Source organism: Oncorhynchus masou, chromosome 28 (genome assembly GCF_036934945.1).
Source record: "Oncorhynchus masou masou isolate Uvic2021 chromosome 28, UVic_Omas_1.1, whole genome shotgun sequence".
NCBI classification, from domain to species: Eukaryota; Metazoa; Chordata; class Actinopteri; order Salmoniformes; family Salmonidae; genus Oncorhynchus; species Oncorhynchus masou.
In genome coordinates, this window is record NC_088239.1 from 12,242,807 (window position 1) to 12,256,525 (window position 13,719).

The 13,719-nt window shown below is 45.1% G+C and overlaps 1 protein-coding gene across 1 annotated transcript in view; it reads left to right on the forward strand.

The window, feature by feature from the left end:
- LOC135517163 (uncharacterized) overlaps positions 1 to 11,649 on the forward strand; it is a 23,763-nt gene extending 12,114 nt beyond the window's left edge. The window contains exons 4-9 of the mRNA XM_064941220.1: positions 709 to 858; positions 998 to 1,082; positions 5,012 to 5,196; positions 5,337 to 5,386; positions 5,469 to 6,405; positions 10,459 to 11,649. Of these exons, the coding sequence (XP_064797292.1) occupies positions 709 to 858; positions 998 to 1,082; positions 5,012 to 5,196; positions 5,337 to 5,386; positions 5,469 to 6,405; positions 10,459 to 10,775 (1,724 nt within the window). The 3' untranslated portion in view covers positions 10,776 to 11,649. The remainder of the gene's footprint in view (positions 1 to 708; positions 859 to 997; positions 1,083 to 5,011; positions 5,197 to 5,336; positions 5,387 to 5,468; positions 6,406 to 10,458) is intronic.
- Positions 11,650 to 13,719: the final 2,070 nt, after the last annotated feature.

Below are 13,719 nucleotides of genomic sequence, written 5' to 3' on the forward strand. Positions count from 1 at the left end.
GTCAGTAGTCTAGCTGGGTGAATGGGTCTTGGTCTCGGTGCAGTGTGGAGTCTACCTGGGGGAGTCAGTAGTCTAGCTGGGTGAATGGGCCTTGGTCTCGGTGCAGTGTGGAGTCTACCTGGGGGAGTCAGTAGTCTAGCTGGGTGAATGGGTCTTGGTCTCGGTGCAGTGTGGAGTCTACCTGGGGGAGTCAGTAGTCTAGCTGGGTGAATGGGTCTTGGTCTCGGTGCAGTGTGGAGTCTACCTGGGTTAGTCAGTAGTCTAGCTGGGTGAATGGGCCTTGGTCTCGGTGCAGTGTGGAGTCTACCTGGGGGAGTCAGTAGTCTAGCTGGGTGAATGGGCCTTGGTCTCGGTGCAGTGTGTAGTCTACATGGGGGAGTCAGTAGTCTAGCTGGGTGACTGGGCCTTGGTCTCGGTGCAGTGTGGAGTCTACCTGGGGGAGTCAGTAGTCTAGCTGGGTGAATGGGTCTTGGTCTCGGTGCAGTGTGGAGTCTACCTGGGGGAGTCAGTAGTCTAGCTGGGTGAATGGGTCTTGGTTTCGGTGCAGTGTGGAGTCTACCTGGGGGAGTCAGTAGTCTATTGTTGAAGCTTTGTTTTCTAGTCAGTTTCAACTGGTGTTTGTCTGACACTTTATACAAAGCCTTTGGGAGATGCTGATGTCTGTGGTGTCTGCTGACCTCTAACTCCTGACCTGTGTGTGGCCCCCAGGTAAGGGCTTTAACCGTGTGAGGCCCAGTAACCGCCTGGCTGCAGTACCCTGTCAGTGTAAACCTGGTTTACAGTGTTCTCCCATCAACTGTGAGTTCTGTGAGAAGATTCCTACCTGTGGACCAGGATATGGACTGGAGACTGACACTGGTGAGAGAGCGACACACACACATGCAGGAATGCATATACACAAACACACACACACACACACACAAAACCACACACTGGACTGTTGTCAGCAGTCCAGTTGTTTACTCTTTCTCCTCTGTTGTTTGTGTTTTAAACTCAGAGTCGGGCAGGAGAACTTGTGTTGCGTGCAAGAGAGGACATTTCTCTCCCAACACCTCTATGGAACCATGCAGTCTGTGGACCAAGTGAGTTAACACACACACCACATACTGTTCACCATGTCCCGTCATACAAATATTTTTCCCTGGGTGCTCGTATTTTTTAGAATAGTGTGCCTGAGTGAGACAGGAACGGGGTTCTGCAGGCGCCCAAAGCTCCACCGCATCAGTGTTCTGACTAATGCCGCACCACTTCCCCTGGAACACACAGCTGCTTCTACCACTGCCTGGCTCTGTGGTGAACCAATATAAAGAACAGAGAGGGAGAAAGAGAGCAGAGAGAGCAGAGAGAGCAGAGAGAGCAGAGAGAGCAGAGAGAGAGAGAGAGAGAGAGAGAGAGAGAGAGAGAGAGAGAGAGAGTGAAATATATCTTAAATGTTCAAGCAGACAACCTAAGAAAATGTAAAACAATGACAAATGGTTTGATGAAGAATGCAAAAACCTAAGAAAGAAATTGAGAAACCTGTCCAACCAAAAACATGGAGACACAGGAAACCTGAGCCTACGCCTTCACTATGGTGAGTCACTAAAACAATACAGAAATACACTACGGAAAAAGAAGGAACAGCACGTCAGAAATTTTCTCAATGTAATTGAAGAATCCATAGATTCTAACCACTTCTGGGAAAATAGGAAAACACTAAACAAACAACAACACGAAGCGTTATCTATCCAATATGTAGATGTGTGGATAAACCACTTATTTTTGGCTCTAACACAAAGAACAAACAGCAAAAACATATACTGTACATGATCAATTACAAATCTTAGAATCAGCTACTAAAGACTACCAGAACCTCCAATTGCAGGATTCTCCAATTGCATTGAATGAACTACAGGACAAAATACAAACCATCCAACCCAAAAAGGCCTGTGGTGCTGAGGGAAAAACATATGACGTTATAAAATCTATCTACACAAACCGGCCGATACCCGCTAATTATCAAAACCCCCCTATCCACATCGATGGAACAGTAGTGGAGAGGGTAGTAAGTTTTAAGTTCCTCGGCATACACATCACAGACAAACTAAATTGGTCCACTCACACAGACAGCATCGTGAAGAAGGCGCAGCAGCGCCTCTTCAACCTCAGGAGGCTGAAGAAATTCGGCTTGTCACCAAAAACACTCACAAACTTCTACAGATGCACAATCGAGAGCATCCTGGCGGGCTGTATCACCGCCTGGTACGGCAACTGCTCCGCCCACAACCGTAAGGCTCTCCAGAGGGTAGTGAGGTCTGCACAACATATCATCGTGGGCAAACTACCTGCCCTCCAGGACACCTACACCACCCGATGTTACAGGAAGGCCATAAAGATCATTAAGGACAACACCCACCCGAGCCACTGCCTGTTCACCCCGCTATCATCCAGAAGGCGAGGTCAGTACAGGTGCATCAAAGCTGGGACCGAGAGACTGAAAAACAGCTTCTATCTCAAGGCCATCAGACTGTTAAACAGCAACCACTAACATTGAGTGGCTGCTGCCAACACACTGACTAAACTCCAGCCATTTCAATAATGGGAATTGATAGGAAAGGATGTAAAATATATCACTAGCCACTTTAAACAATGCTACCTAATATAATGTTTACATACCCTACATTAATCATCTCATATGTATACGTATATACTCTACTCTATCATCTACTGCATCCTTATGCAATACATGTATCACTAGCCACTTTAACTATGCCACTTTGTTTACATACTCATCTCATATGTATATACTGTACTCGATACCATCTACTGTATCTTGCCTATGCTGCTCTGTACCATCACTCATTCATATATCCTTATGTACATATTCTTTATCCCCTTACACTGTGTATAAGACAGTAGTTTAGGAATTGTTAGTTAGATTACTTGTTGGTTATTACTGCATTGTCGGAACTGGAAGCACAAGCATTTCGCTACACTCGCATTAACATCTGCTAACCATGTGTATGTGACAAATAAAATTTGATCTGATTTGATTTGACCATGCTTCACGGTGGGGATTGTGTTCTCTGGGTGATGAGAGGTGTTGGGTTTGCGCCAGACATAGCATTTTCCTTGATGGCCAAAAAGCTCAATTTTAGTCTCATATGACCAGAGTACCTTCTTCCATATGTTTGGGGAGTCTCCCACTTGCCTTTTGGCAAACACCAAACGTGTTTGCTCATTTTTTTCTTTAAACAATGGCTTTTTTCTGGGCACTGTTCTGTAAAGCCCAGATCTGTGGAGTGTATGTGTTAGAGTTGTGCTTGGCCACGCAGTCATGGGTGAACAGGGAGTACAGGAGGGGACTAAGCACGCACCCCTGAAGAGCCCCCGTTTTGAGGTTCAGCATGGCAGATGTGTTGTGGTCTACACTTACCACCTGGGGTGGCCCATCAGGAAGTCCTGGATCCAGTTGCAAAGGGAGTTGTTTACTCCTTGGGTCCTTGATGTGAGCCATGACCAGCCTTTCAAAGCACCTCATAGCTGCAGACGTTTCGTGCTACGTTTCGGTAATCATTGAGGCAGGTTACCTTGGTGTTCTTGGGAACATGTGCCATGGGGGTCTGCTTGAAACATGTAGGTATTACAGACTCGGCCAGGGACAGGTTGAAAATGTCAGTGAAGACACATGACAGTTGGTCAGTGCATACTAGGAGTACACATCCTGGTAATCCGTCTGGCCCTGCAGCCTTGTGAATGTTTACCTGTTTTAAGGTCTTGCTCACATCGGCTACTGCGAGCATGATCACCCAGTTGTCCGGAACAGCTTGTGCTCTCATGCATGTTTCATTGTTGCTTGCCTCGACCCGCGCATAGAAGTAATTTAGCTCATCTGGTAGGCTTGTGTCACTGGGCAGCTCGCGGCTGGGCTCCCTTTGTAGTCTGGAAAAGTTATCAAGCCCTGCCTCATCCGGAGCTGGTGTGGTAGCATTCAATCTTAGTCCTGTATTTACGCTTTGCCTGTTTGATAATTTGTTGGAGGGTATAGCGGGATTTCATATAAGCGTCCGGGTTAGAATCCCGCTCCTTGAAAGTGGCAGCTCTGCCCTTTAGCTCAGTGCGGATGTTGCCTGTAATCCAATACTGTAGCTTAGTATCTGCGTCACCTGACCACTTCCGTATTAAGCCAGTCACTGGTACTTCCTGCTTTTGTTTTTGCTTGAGGAATCAGGAGGATAGAATTGCCAAATGGAGGGTGAGGGAGAGCTTTGTACGCATCTCTGTGTGGTGTGAAGGTGGTCTTGAGTTTTTTCCCTCTTGTTTCACATGTAACATGCTAGTGGACCTGTTGCCACAAGAAAAAGGCAACCAGTGAAGAACAAACACCATTGTAAATACAACCCATATTTATGTTTATTTATTTTTGCTTTTTTACTTTAACTATTTGCACATCACTATAACACTGTACATTGTCATAATATGACATTTGAAATGTGTCTACTCCCCTTTGAAACTTGTGAGGGTAATGTTTACTGTTGATTTTTTATTGATTATTTAACTTTTCTTCATGATCTATTTCACTTGCTTTTGCAATGTAAACATATGTTTCCCATGCAAATGAAGCCCTTAAATTGAATTGAATTGAGAGCAGAGAAAGAGAAAGAGAAAAAGAGAGATAAAGAGAGATGGAATGCCTGGATTGCTAAAAACAGAAATAATGACAATGTGTCCTCTCCCCCCCTGTGTCATCTCCTCCCCTGTGTCCTCTCCTCCCCTGTGTCCTCTCCTCCCTTGTGTCCTCTCCTCCCCTGTGTCCTCTCCTCCCCTGTGTCCTCTCCTCCCCTGTGTCCTCTCCTCCCCTGTGTCCTCTCCTCCCCTGTGTCCTCTCCTCCCTTGTGTCCTCTCCTCCCCTGTGTCCTCTCCTCCCCTGTGTCCTCTCCTCCCCTGTGTCCTCTCCTCCCCTGTGTCCTCTCCTCCCCTGTGTCCTCTCCTCCCCTTGTGTCCTCTCCTCCCCTGTGTTTTCTTCTCCCAGTTGTAACAGTCTGGGGAAGAGTGACAAGCAGACTGGGAGCGACCAGACTGATGCTGTATGTGGACCCCATCTCTCTGGTGCCTCTACCTCCTGGGTCCTACTGTGGGTTCTGTCAGTCATCACTGTCCTTTGTCTCCTCATCCTCCTGCTCTTCTGCTACAAGGAAAAACTTCGACTACTCTCAGGTACCTGAGGCAGAGATCACATTTGTTATGTATGACCATGATGTTGAGGGAATTTTGCTTATATAGAAATATGTCTTGGCATAAAATGACTGACTAATGAGCGAAATGACTGACTAATGTCATCCTCTTATGTCTTACAGTGAATTTACGATCATGTGTCCAGAATCTGAAAAGGACCAGGATACAGCAGGTAAGGTAGACTCTCTTTAGTGGTCAAGATGACACGCATTAACAGTTTACAAATAGTCTAATCTGTCTGTCTCTCTTTCCAGGAGACTCTGGCCCCTCTCTACCACAGTGGCGTCGTGGGAGGGGGACTAGAGGGTCAGAGCGGCACTCTGCGTGAGACAACTTGTCTTATTGGCCTGGCTCACAGCCCCTCAGAAACCCCACACACCTGTCCTACAGCTACACCTGGTGACCGGGTCAAACTGCCACCCACCAAAGAGATGGAGGAGGAAAGGAGGGAGGAGGAGGATGAGGGGGTGGGGAGTGAGGGGTCGGGGGAGGCAGAGGAGGTTTCTGAGGATGGTGTGTGTGAGGTTGTACCAGAGGATGTGTGTGTGTCTCCACTGTGGGCTGGCTCCTGTGTGTGTGTGTTGTCTGTCAGGGAACCATTAGAGGTAGGGGATAATGAAGACTGTAGCCAGGCTGTCAACCCTGGAACCCTCGGAACCTGCTCCTGTGGAGGAGAGGGGGAGAGCAAGGGGGGAGAGAAGGATGAAAGGAAATATGGAGGGAGGGAGAGGGCCAAGGTGGTAGAGGGTCTGCAAGTGAAGAGCTCTGAGAGGAGCAGCCATACCTTCTCCCCCTTCTCCCTCTCTCCCACCTCCTCCTCTCTCTCCCCCGCTGACCATTCATGTGACCTCTACCCGCCGCTGACCCAAGTCAGGTCAGAGGTCAAAGGTCAGTTTATTGACAGCTCACAGGGGAAAGGGGAGGAGCTATACAGACTGAGCACAAGCTCCACCCTCACCACAAAAGCCACGCCCCCTTTGACCTCCGCAATATCTCCTTACCCCTCGGTGACCTCTGTAACTGTGGGGGACCGGCAGTCCGAGCTGACCTCTGAAGCCTCCAGCAGTGAGCAAAACCAGGGACTTTCTTGGAGGGACATTGGGGGAAACAAGCTCTCGTCTGTGGGCTCGGAGCTGGATTGTGCCCCTGAGAGCCTCCAGAGTCAACTCACGGAACCAGCACTCACCTCAGGTAGATACAGCGCAGAGTTCTAGCAGTTCCACACTCATAAGAAAAAGGCTAAATACACGTGTCATTATACATTCCAACCATTGTTAAAGAGGAAAGATACACATATCCACTGGTGTTTCTCCTGGCTTATTGGACCTGGGTTATTGTATAGGACTGTGAAAAGGTGATTCTGAAATCTCAATGTTGTTCCTTGTTCCTGTATGTATTGGTTTCCACCTAATGACCTCCTGTTGTCTTAAGGACCACACACAGTAGGAATGTGTGTGATGAGCCAGTGATTACACGCTGTAACATTCAGTGTGTGTGTGTGTGTGTGTGTGTGTGTGTGTGTGTGTGTGTGTGTGTGTGTGTGTGTGTGTGTGTGTGTGTGTGTGTGTGTGTGTGTGTGTGTGTGTGTGTGTGTGTGTGTGGTTGTGTGTGTGTGCATGGGTGGGTGTTTAACTCTCGGATTGTGAGCTTACACACAACACTCCTGTTTACCCAGAGTTCCACAGGGTTATTCAAAGTGACCACAGGTGTAATTGAAACAAGATGTGCTCTGAATACACAGCCCTTGAGTAATACCCAGACTCACACACTTTCAAACTCTCATCAATCACTGTGTACTTGAATTATGCCCCAAGGCAGTAGTAAGCAAATAAACACAGTTTCCCATAATGCAGTAATAACATGTAATCAACTGGACTTCCCGCTCAGAGGGTAAACATGGGATCACACCTCAGAGAGACAGGGAGAGACAGGGGCTGCATCTCAACAGTCTATTGAGATTTCCTCTCTGTGTCTCTCCTCTCCTTCACAAAGAGCTGCAGGATGGGTGAGAATAGTACAGAGAGCGAAGCAAGGACACCTCTTCCACATGATCACATGATCACATGATCACATGAGGAAGGAAGAAGGAAAGGACATGAAGAGAGGAAGCCACTTCAGACTGAAATGTTTCACAATCGTGTGGTCAGATAGTTTTTTCTATTCTTACTATGCCATGTGTACGGTTTATGTTATCTGCCTCCCTAGGGTAGTTCAACTCTAAACAGAGTACACAGAGACAGCAGGTATTCCTGGCCAGACTGGTGTTACAGTTCCAGTCAATTATTTCAGATGTGATTCCAGACACTGACACATATGTTATGATAAATGTGTGCGTGTGTGTCTGTGTGTATAAAAATGTGTGAAGAGTGACTCAGTGAAAGTCTGGGGTCTCGATGCACCTCTAAACCGTTTCTTTTAAAGGAACTAGAGAAGGAAAGAAAAAGAGAGAGAGAGAGAGAGAGAGAGAGAGAGAGAGAGAGAGAGAGAGAGAGAGAGAGAGAGAGAGAGAGAGAGAGAGAGAGAGAGAGAGAGAGAGAGAGAGAGAGAGAGAGAGAGAGAGAGAGAGAGAGAGAGAGAGAGAGAGAGAGAGAGAGAGAGAGAGAGAGAGAGAGAGAGAGAGAGAGAGAGAGAGAGAGAGAGAGGTGTGTTGAAATGGGCAGCAGACGACATCAGACATGGATGTCTGTAAGTTTCCGATCGTGTTTATAAATGCCATCAGTAGTGTGATCTATGAATATGGAAATAAGGGAACAGATGGAAGTTTGTTCCTCTTCATTTGAATATTCCGATGGCTCAGTGTGGTGTCTGGCTGCAAGGCTTGATGCTACAGTAGCTGGAAGTTACAGTGGCAAGAAAACATATGTGACCCCTTTGGAAATACCTGGATTTCTGCATAAATTGGTCATAAAATGAAATCTGATCTTCACCTAGGTCACAACAATAGACACACAGTCTGCTTAAACTAATAACACACAAAAAATTATACATTTTCATGTCTTTATTGAAAACACTGTGTAAACATTCACAGTGCAGGGTGGGAAAATTATGTGATCCCTTGGATTTAATAACTGGGTGACCCTCCTTTGGCAGCAATAACCTCAACCAAACGTTTTCTGTATTTGCGGATCAAACCTACACAACGGTCAGGAGGAATTTTGGACCATTCATCTTTACAAAATAGCACTATTCTTGGGATGTCTGGTGTGAACTGCTCTCTTGAGGTCATGCCACAGCATCTCAATCGGGTTGAGGTCAGGACTCTGACTGGGCCACTCCAGAAGGTGTATTTTCTTCTGTTGAAGCCATTATTTTATTTTTTTCTGTGTTTTGGGTCGTTGTCCTGTTGCATCACCCAACTTCTGTTGAGCTTCAATTGCCGGACAGATAGCAAGAATTTGTTCTTAACTGACTTTCCTGGTTAAATTAAAAGAATGTCTTGATAAACTTGGGAATTAATTTTTCCGGCGATGATAGCAATCTGTCCAGGCCCTGGGGCAGCAAATACTTTACAGTTGGGATGAGGTTTTGATGTTGTTCCTTTTTCTCTCGACACATAGTGTTGTGTTTTCCTTCCAAACAACTCAACGGTAGTTTCATCTGTCTACAGAATATTTTGCCAGCAGCGCTGTAGAACATCTAGGTGCACTTTTACAAACTTCAGATGTGCAGCAATGTTTTTTTTGGACAGCAGTGGGTTCTTCCGTGACGTCTTCCCATGAACACTGTTCTTGTTTTGTGTTTTCTGTATCGTAAACTCGTCAACAGAGATGTTACCATGTTCCAGAGATTTCTGTAAGTCTAGCTGACACTAGGATTCTTCTTAAACTCATTGAGCATTCTGCGCTGTGCTCTTGCAGTTATCTTTGCAGGACAGGCACTCGTAGGGAGAGTAGCAACAGTGCTGAACTTTCTCCATTTATAGACAATTTGTCTTACTGGGACTGATGAACATCAAGGCATTTAGAGATACTTTTGTAACCCTTTCCAGCTTTATGCAAGTCATCAATTCTTAACTTTAGGTCTTCTTAGATCTCTTTTGTAAAAGAGAGAAGATTCACATCAGGCCATGCTTCTTGTGAATAGCAAACTTACATTTTGTGAGTGTTTTTTATGGGGCAAGGCAGCTCCAACCAACATCTCCAATCTCGTCTCATTGATAGCTTTAGGAGAAGTCATTAGCCTAGGGGTTCACATACTTTTTCCAACCTACACAGTGAATGTTTAAATGATGTATTCTATATAGACAAGAAAAATTCAACAATTTGTGCGTAATTAGTTTAAGCACACAATGTCTATTGTTGTGACTAAGATGAAGATCAGATCAAATTTCACTACAAATGTATGCATAAATCCAGGGGGGTTCACTTTCTTTGTCACTGTAAAACGTCAGATTTAATGACAATATCTGTTTCTGTAGTGAACAGGACATGTCATCTGTGATAATGTATTCTATATAGACAAGAAAAATTCAACAATTTGTGCGTAATTAGTTTAAGCACACAATGTCTATTGTTGTGACTAAGATGAAGATCAGATCAAATTCCACTACAAATGTATGCATAAATCCAGGGGGGTTCACTTTCTTTGTCACTGTATAATGTCAGATTTAATGACAATATCTGTTTCTGTAGTGAACAGGACATGTCGTCTGTGATAATGTTCTGACAACTGTACTTCTCTGTCTAAGTGGTGCTTTGAATAAATTTGGACATTTTCACATGGAATGAAAACTGCTTGTCACACTGAAACCCTGATGTTCAAGGATATGGTTAGGATGTCCTTGACCAGGACAATGGTCAAAGGTACCGCAGCCAACCACGGTCTTTCTGTGGTCACTGTGCACCATCATCATCACGCCCACTGGCTATTAGTCATCTGGGGTTGCCCCTAACATGCTGGCTAAACTGACCCCTTTACCTCTCTCTGTCTCTCTCTGTCTCTCTCTCGCTGTCTCTCTCTTGTTCTCTCTCTCTATCGCTTTCATTCTCTCTCTCTGTCTCTCTCTCATTCTCTCTCTTTCTCTCATTCTCTCTCTCTTTCTCTCTTTCTCTCTCACTGTCTCTCTCTCATTCTCTCTCTCTCTTGTTCTCTCTCTTGTTCTCTCTCTTGTTCTCTCTCTCTCATTCTCTCTCTCTCGCTCTCTCTCATTCTCTCTCTCTCTCTCACTCTCTCATTCTCTCTGTCTCTCTCTTGCTGTCTCTCTCGTTCTCTCTCTCTCTCTTGTTCTCTCTCTCTCACACTCAGGTCAGGTGACGGGGAACAACAACACCACCTTCATCTCTAGTGGTCAGGTGATGAACTTCAATGCTGACGTCATCGTCGTCTATGTCAGCCAGACGTCTCTAGGCAACGAGGGGGAGGGGCCAGACGATGCGTTCGGAAGCCCCGTCCAGGAACAGGCCAATGAGAGAGCTCCGATGTTCCAGAGTTCCATCTCCTCCAAAAGTGTCAGCCATTCGTCAGTGGCGTCCTCAGTAAACTCCATTACCCATAACCCCCTACGGCAGGAGGACAACCTGTCGGTTCAGGAAGTGACTGATCAGTGGCCGAGGGAGAATTGAATTGAAAATGGTGGATAGTGTACCATTAAACCACGAGAGGAGCGAAGCCTGTCCAAAACCTACTGCTACGACCTACTCCAAACAATCGTCCACGGTCTTCCTGGGTAGGTGTTAAGTATTGGAACTGGGCCATAGACTTGGAACCTGGAGGACTGTGATCCTCATCTGCCCTTGTGGTTGTTTCTCAGTAGTCTCATGTAGAGCTTTGGCGGTCATGAAATTTTGTCAGCTGGTGATTGTCAAGCAAATAACTGCCTGTCTCACGGTAATTGACTGTTAATTAACATAAACACATACAGCATCTCCTGGCTTCCACTTCCTTCAAGACACTGATGCAGACCTTTACAAATGGAATAAATCCATGTAATATAGCCTAAACCATCACAGTAAATCCAGTATTTATTTTTGAGTGTTCTAAAGAAACATGATATGAAGAAAATGTAGACTATTTCAGAAGAACAGAATAGCATAGTCTGAGTTGTCCTTATGTTAGGTCCTGATCTGGCTGTGCCATATGTCTGTGGGCTACACTGGTTCATTTAGCAGACAAGATTTGTTTAGAATCCGTGGCATCATTTTATATTTTATAATATGAAGAATATAATTGAACAATGGGCTAATGGAACAAAGCTGAATAATAATAACATGGTGCTATTCTGTGTTGAGAGGTTAACAAAGAATCAGGTACAGTACTCTCATATGCTTCATTTAGAGTTATTTGTGTAACTTTAGTTGTGATACAAATGTTGGGCTATATGTATTGATTTCTTATACATTTTACGGCTGCATGATGCGACTCTAATGATGATTTGAAAAAAAGTTGCATTAAAGGCATGAGCTCTGCTTTGTTTTTCTGTGCAGGATGTACACACTTCATCAGTCTCTCATTCACAATTTGACAAGCACTTGATAATGCCTCGAATTTCCCGGCTACATCCCCTTTGTGTGGCCTTAATGCCCCCTAAATGAATCTATCCCCTTTGTGTGGCCATAATGCTCCCTAAATGAATCCATGCCCTTTGTGTGGCCATAATGCCCTCTAAATGAATCCATCCCCTTCGTGTGGCCATAATGCTCCCTAAATGAATCCATGCCCTTTGTGTGGCCATAATGCTCCCTAAATGAATCCATGCCCTTTGTGTGGCCATAATGCCCTCTAAATGAATCCATGCCCTTTGTGTGGCCATAATGCTCCCTAAATGAATCCATCCCCTTTGTGTGGCCATAATGCTCCCTAAATGAATACATGCCCTTTGTGTGGCCATAATGCCCTCTAAATGAATCCATGCCCTTTGTGTGGCCATAATGCCCTCTAAATGAATCCATGGCCTTTGTGTGGCCTTAATGCCCCCTAAATGAATCCATCCCCTTTGCAGCCAGTGGGCATTGTGGGCATCTACACTAATTGAAGTGGATTTAACAAGTGACATCAATAAGGGATCACAGCTTCCACCCAGACTCACCTGGTCAGTCTATTTCATGGAAGGAGCAGGTGTTCATAATGTTTTGTGGACTCAGTGTATAATATACATGTAAATGTTGGTTTTTTTAAACATTTTTTATGCTGTCAAGGTGTAGGACTAATGAAGAAATCTCTGGAACCAATGACCTTATTGTATTACTACAAAAACAATGGAAGTGGTTTGGTGATCCACACTCTTGTGAGTAACCGTGTTTAAAAAGACTGGTGTTAGCTTTAGCTCAGAGGGGTAACAATCTTGTGCCCAACAGGAGACCTAGGATTCACCCACCAAGATAATTAAGCACCTACTCATGACTTATTATTGACCTTCCTTAAGAACTGAGAGTTTGTTAATCTGGCTCCACAAGTCCAGGTCTGAAACCAGGTATTCAATAGCTAACTAATCAAATACGGCTTTCAGGAGTTGAAAGTGGAAACTTTTGACTTGTTCATATCTGTAAATAAAATGTACATATTGATTCAAATCAAATTGCAATAAATGACAGAACTGTTTTGATAAAAATGCGTTGTGTTTTTTCATCAAGCCCCATTGTGACAGCAGTCTTACTGTTATTTCATGGTTTACTGTCTTCTATCTGGTAATTACAATGATATCAATCATCTTCTCTCAGAGCCATAATGGCTGTGAAAACAACGCTAATTACACATGCGGCCAGGCTTCAGTTTCTGTCACTGTCCCAATGCTGACAGACAGACTGACAGTCTTTCATTATCACACAAGATGACTGCCAGCTGGCAGTATAGGACCAACAAAGCATAGGCCAAGTTCAGATAGCGTAGCATTTAGGATTGGACTATTTTCTCTATAACCACATGAGAACGGCTGGCAAAGCTGATTTTGAGCCTGGTTTGTGTGTGTGTGTGTGTGTGTGTGTGTGTGTGTGTGTGTGTGTGTGTGTGTGTGTGTGTGTGTGTGTGTGTGTGTGTGTGTGTGTGTGCGGGTGCGGGTGCGGGTGTGTGTGTGCGCATTTGTGTGGTAGTGGCACCGAGGCCCACCAGGAGAGGAGGGTATTTTCTGTTGTCTGTGAAAACAGGAAGTTATAACTAGTCTGCACATGGTTTAAATGAGATGTCCTCAGCTGCTTCTACAGAAGAGAGAAGTGTATAACATAAGGCTGGTTTCTTGAACAGTGCATGGTTGGAGAACTTTGGCACCTAACTATGATAGTATTCCAACTAGTGGAGGATTTACACACACACACACACACACACACACCACATTCCCTGTAGGGATGAGGTTTTCTGGTTTGATGCTGGTGACACAGGGCAACAGATGCTCACCTGGAAACTACCAGAAACATCTCAGAGAGAAACGCTGAAACTGGAATATTTTCAGCTGCTGTTTGGACAGGCTTGAATTACACCTGAGGTGAAACAGAACCTGCATGGGAGTGTGAGATTCATTTCTTACAGTTTCTCTCATGTCGGGGCCTGGGTTTTACCTGAGGATGTGACACTAGG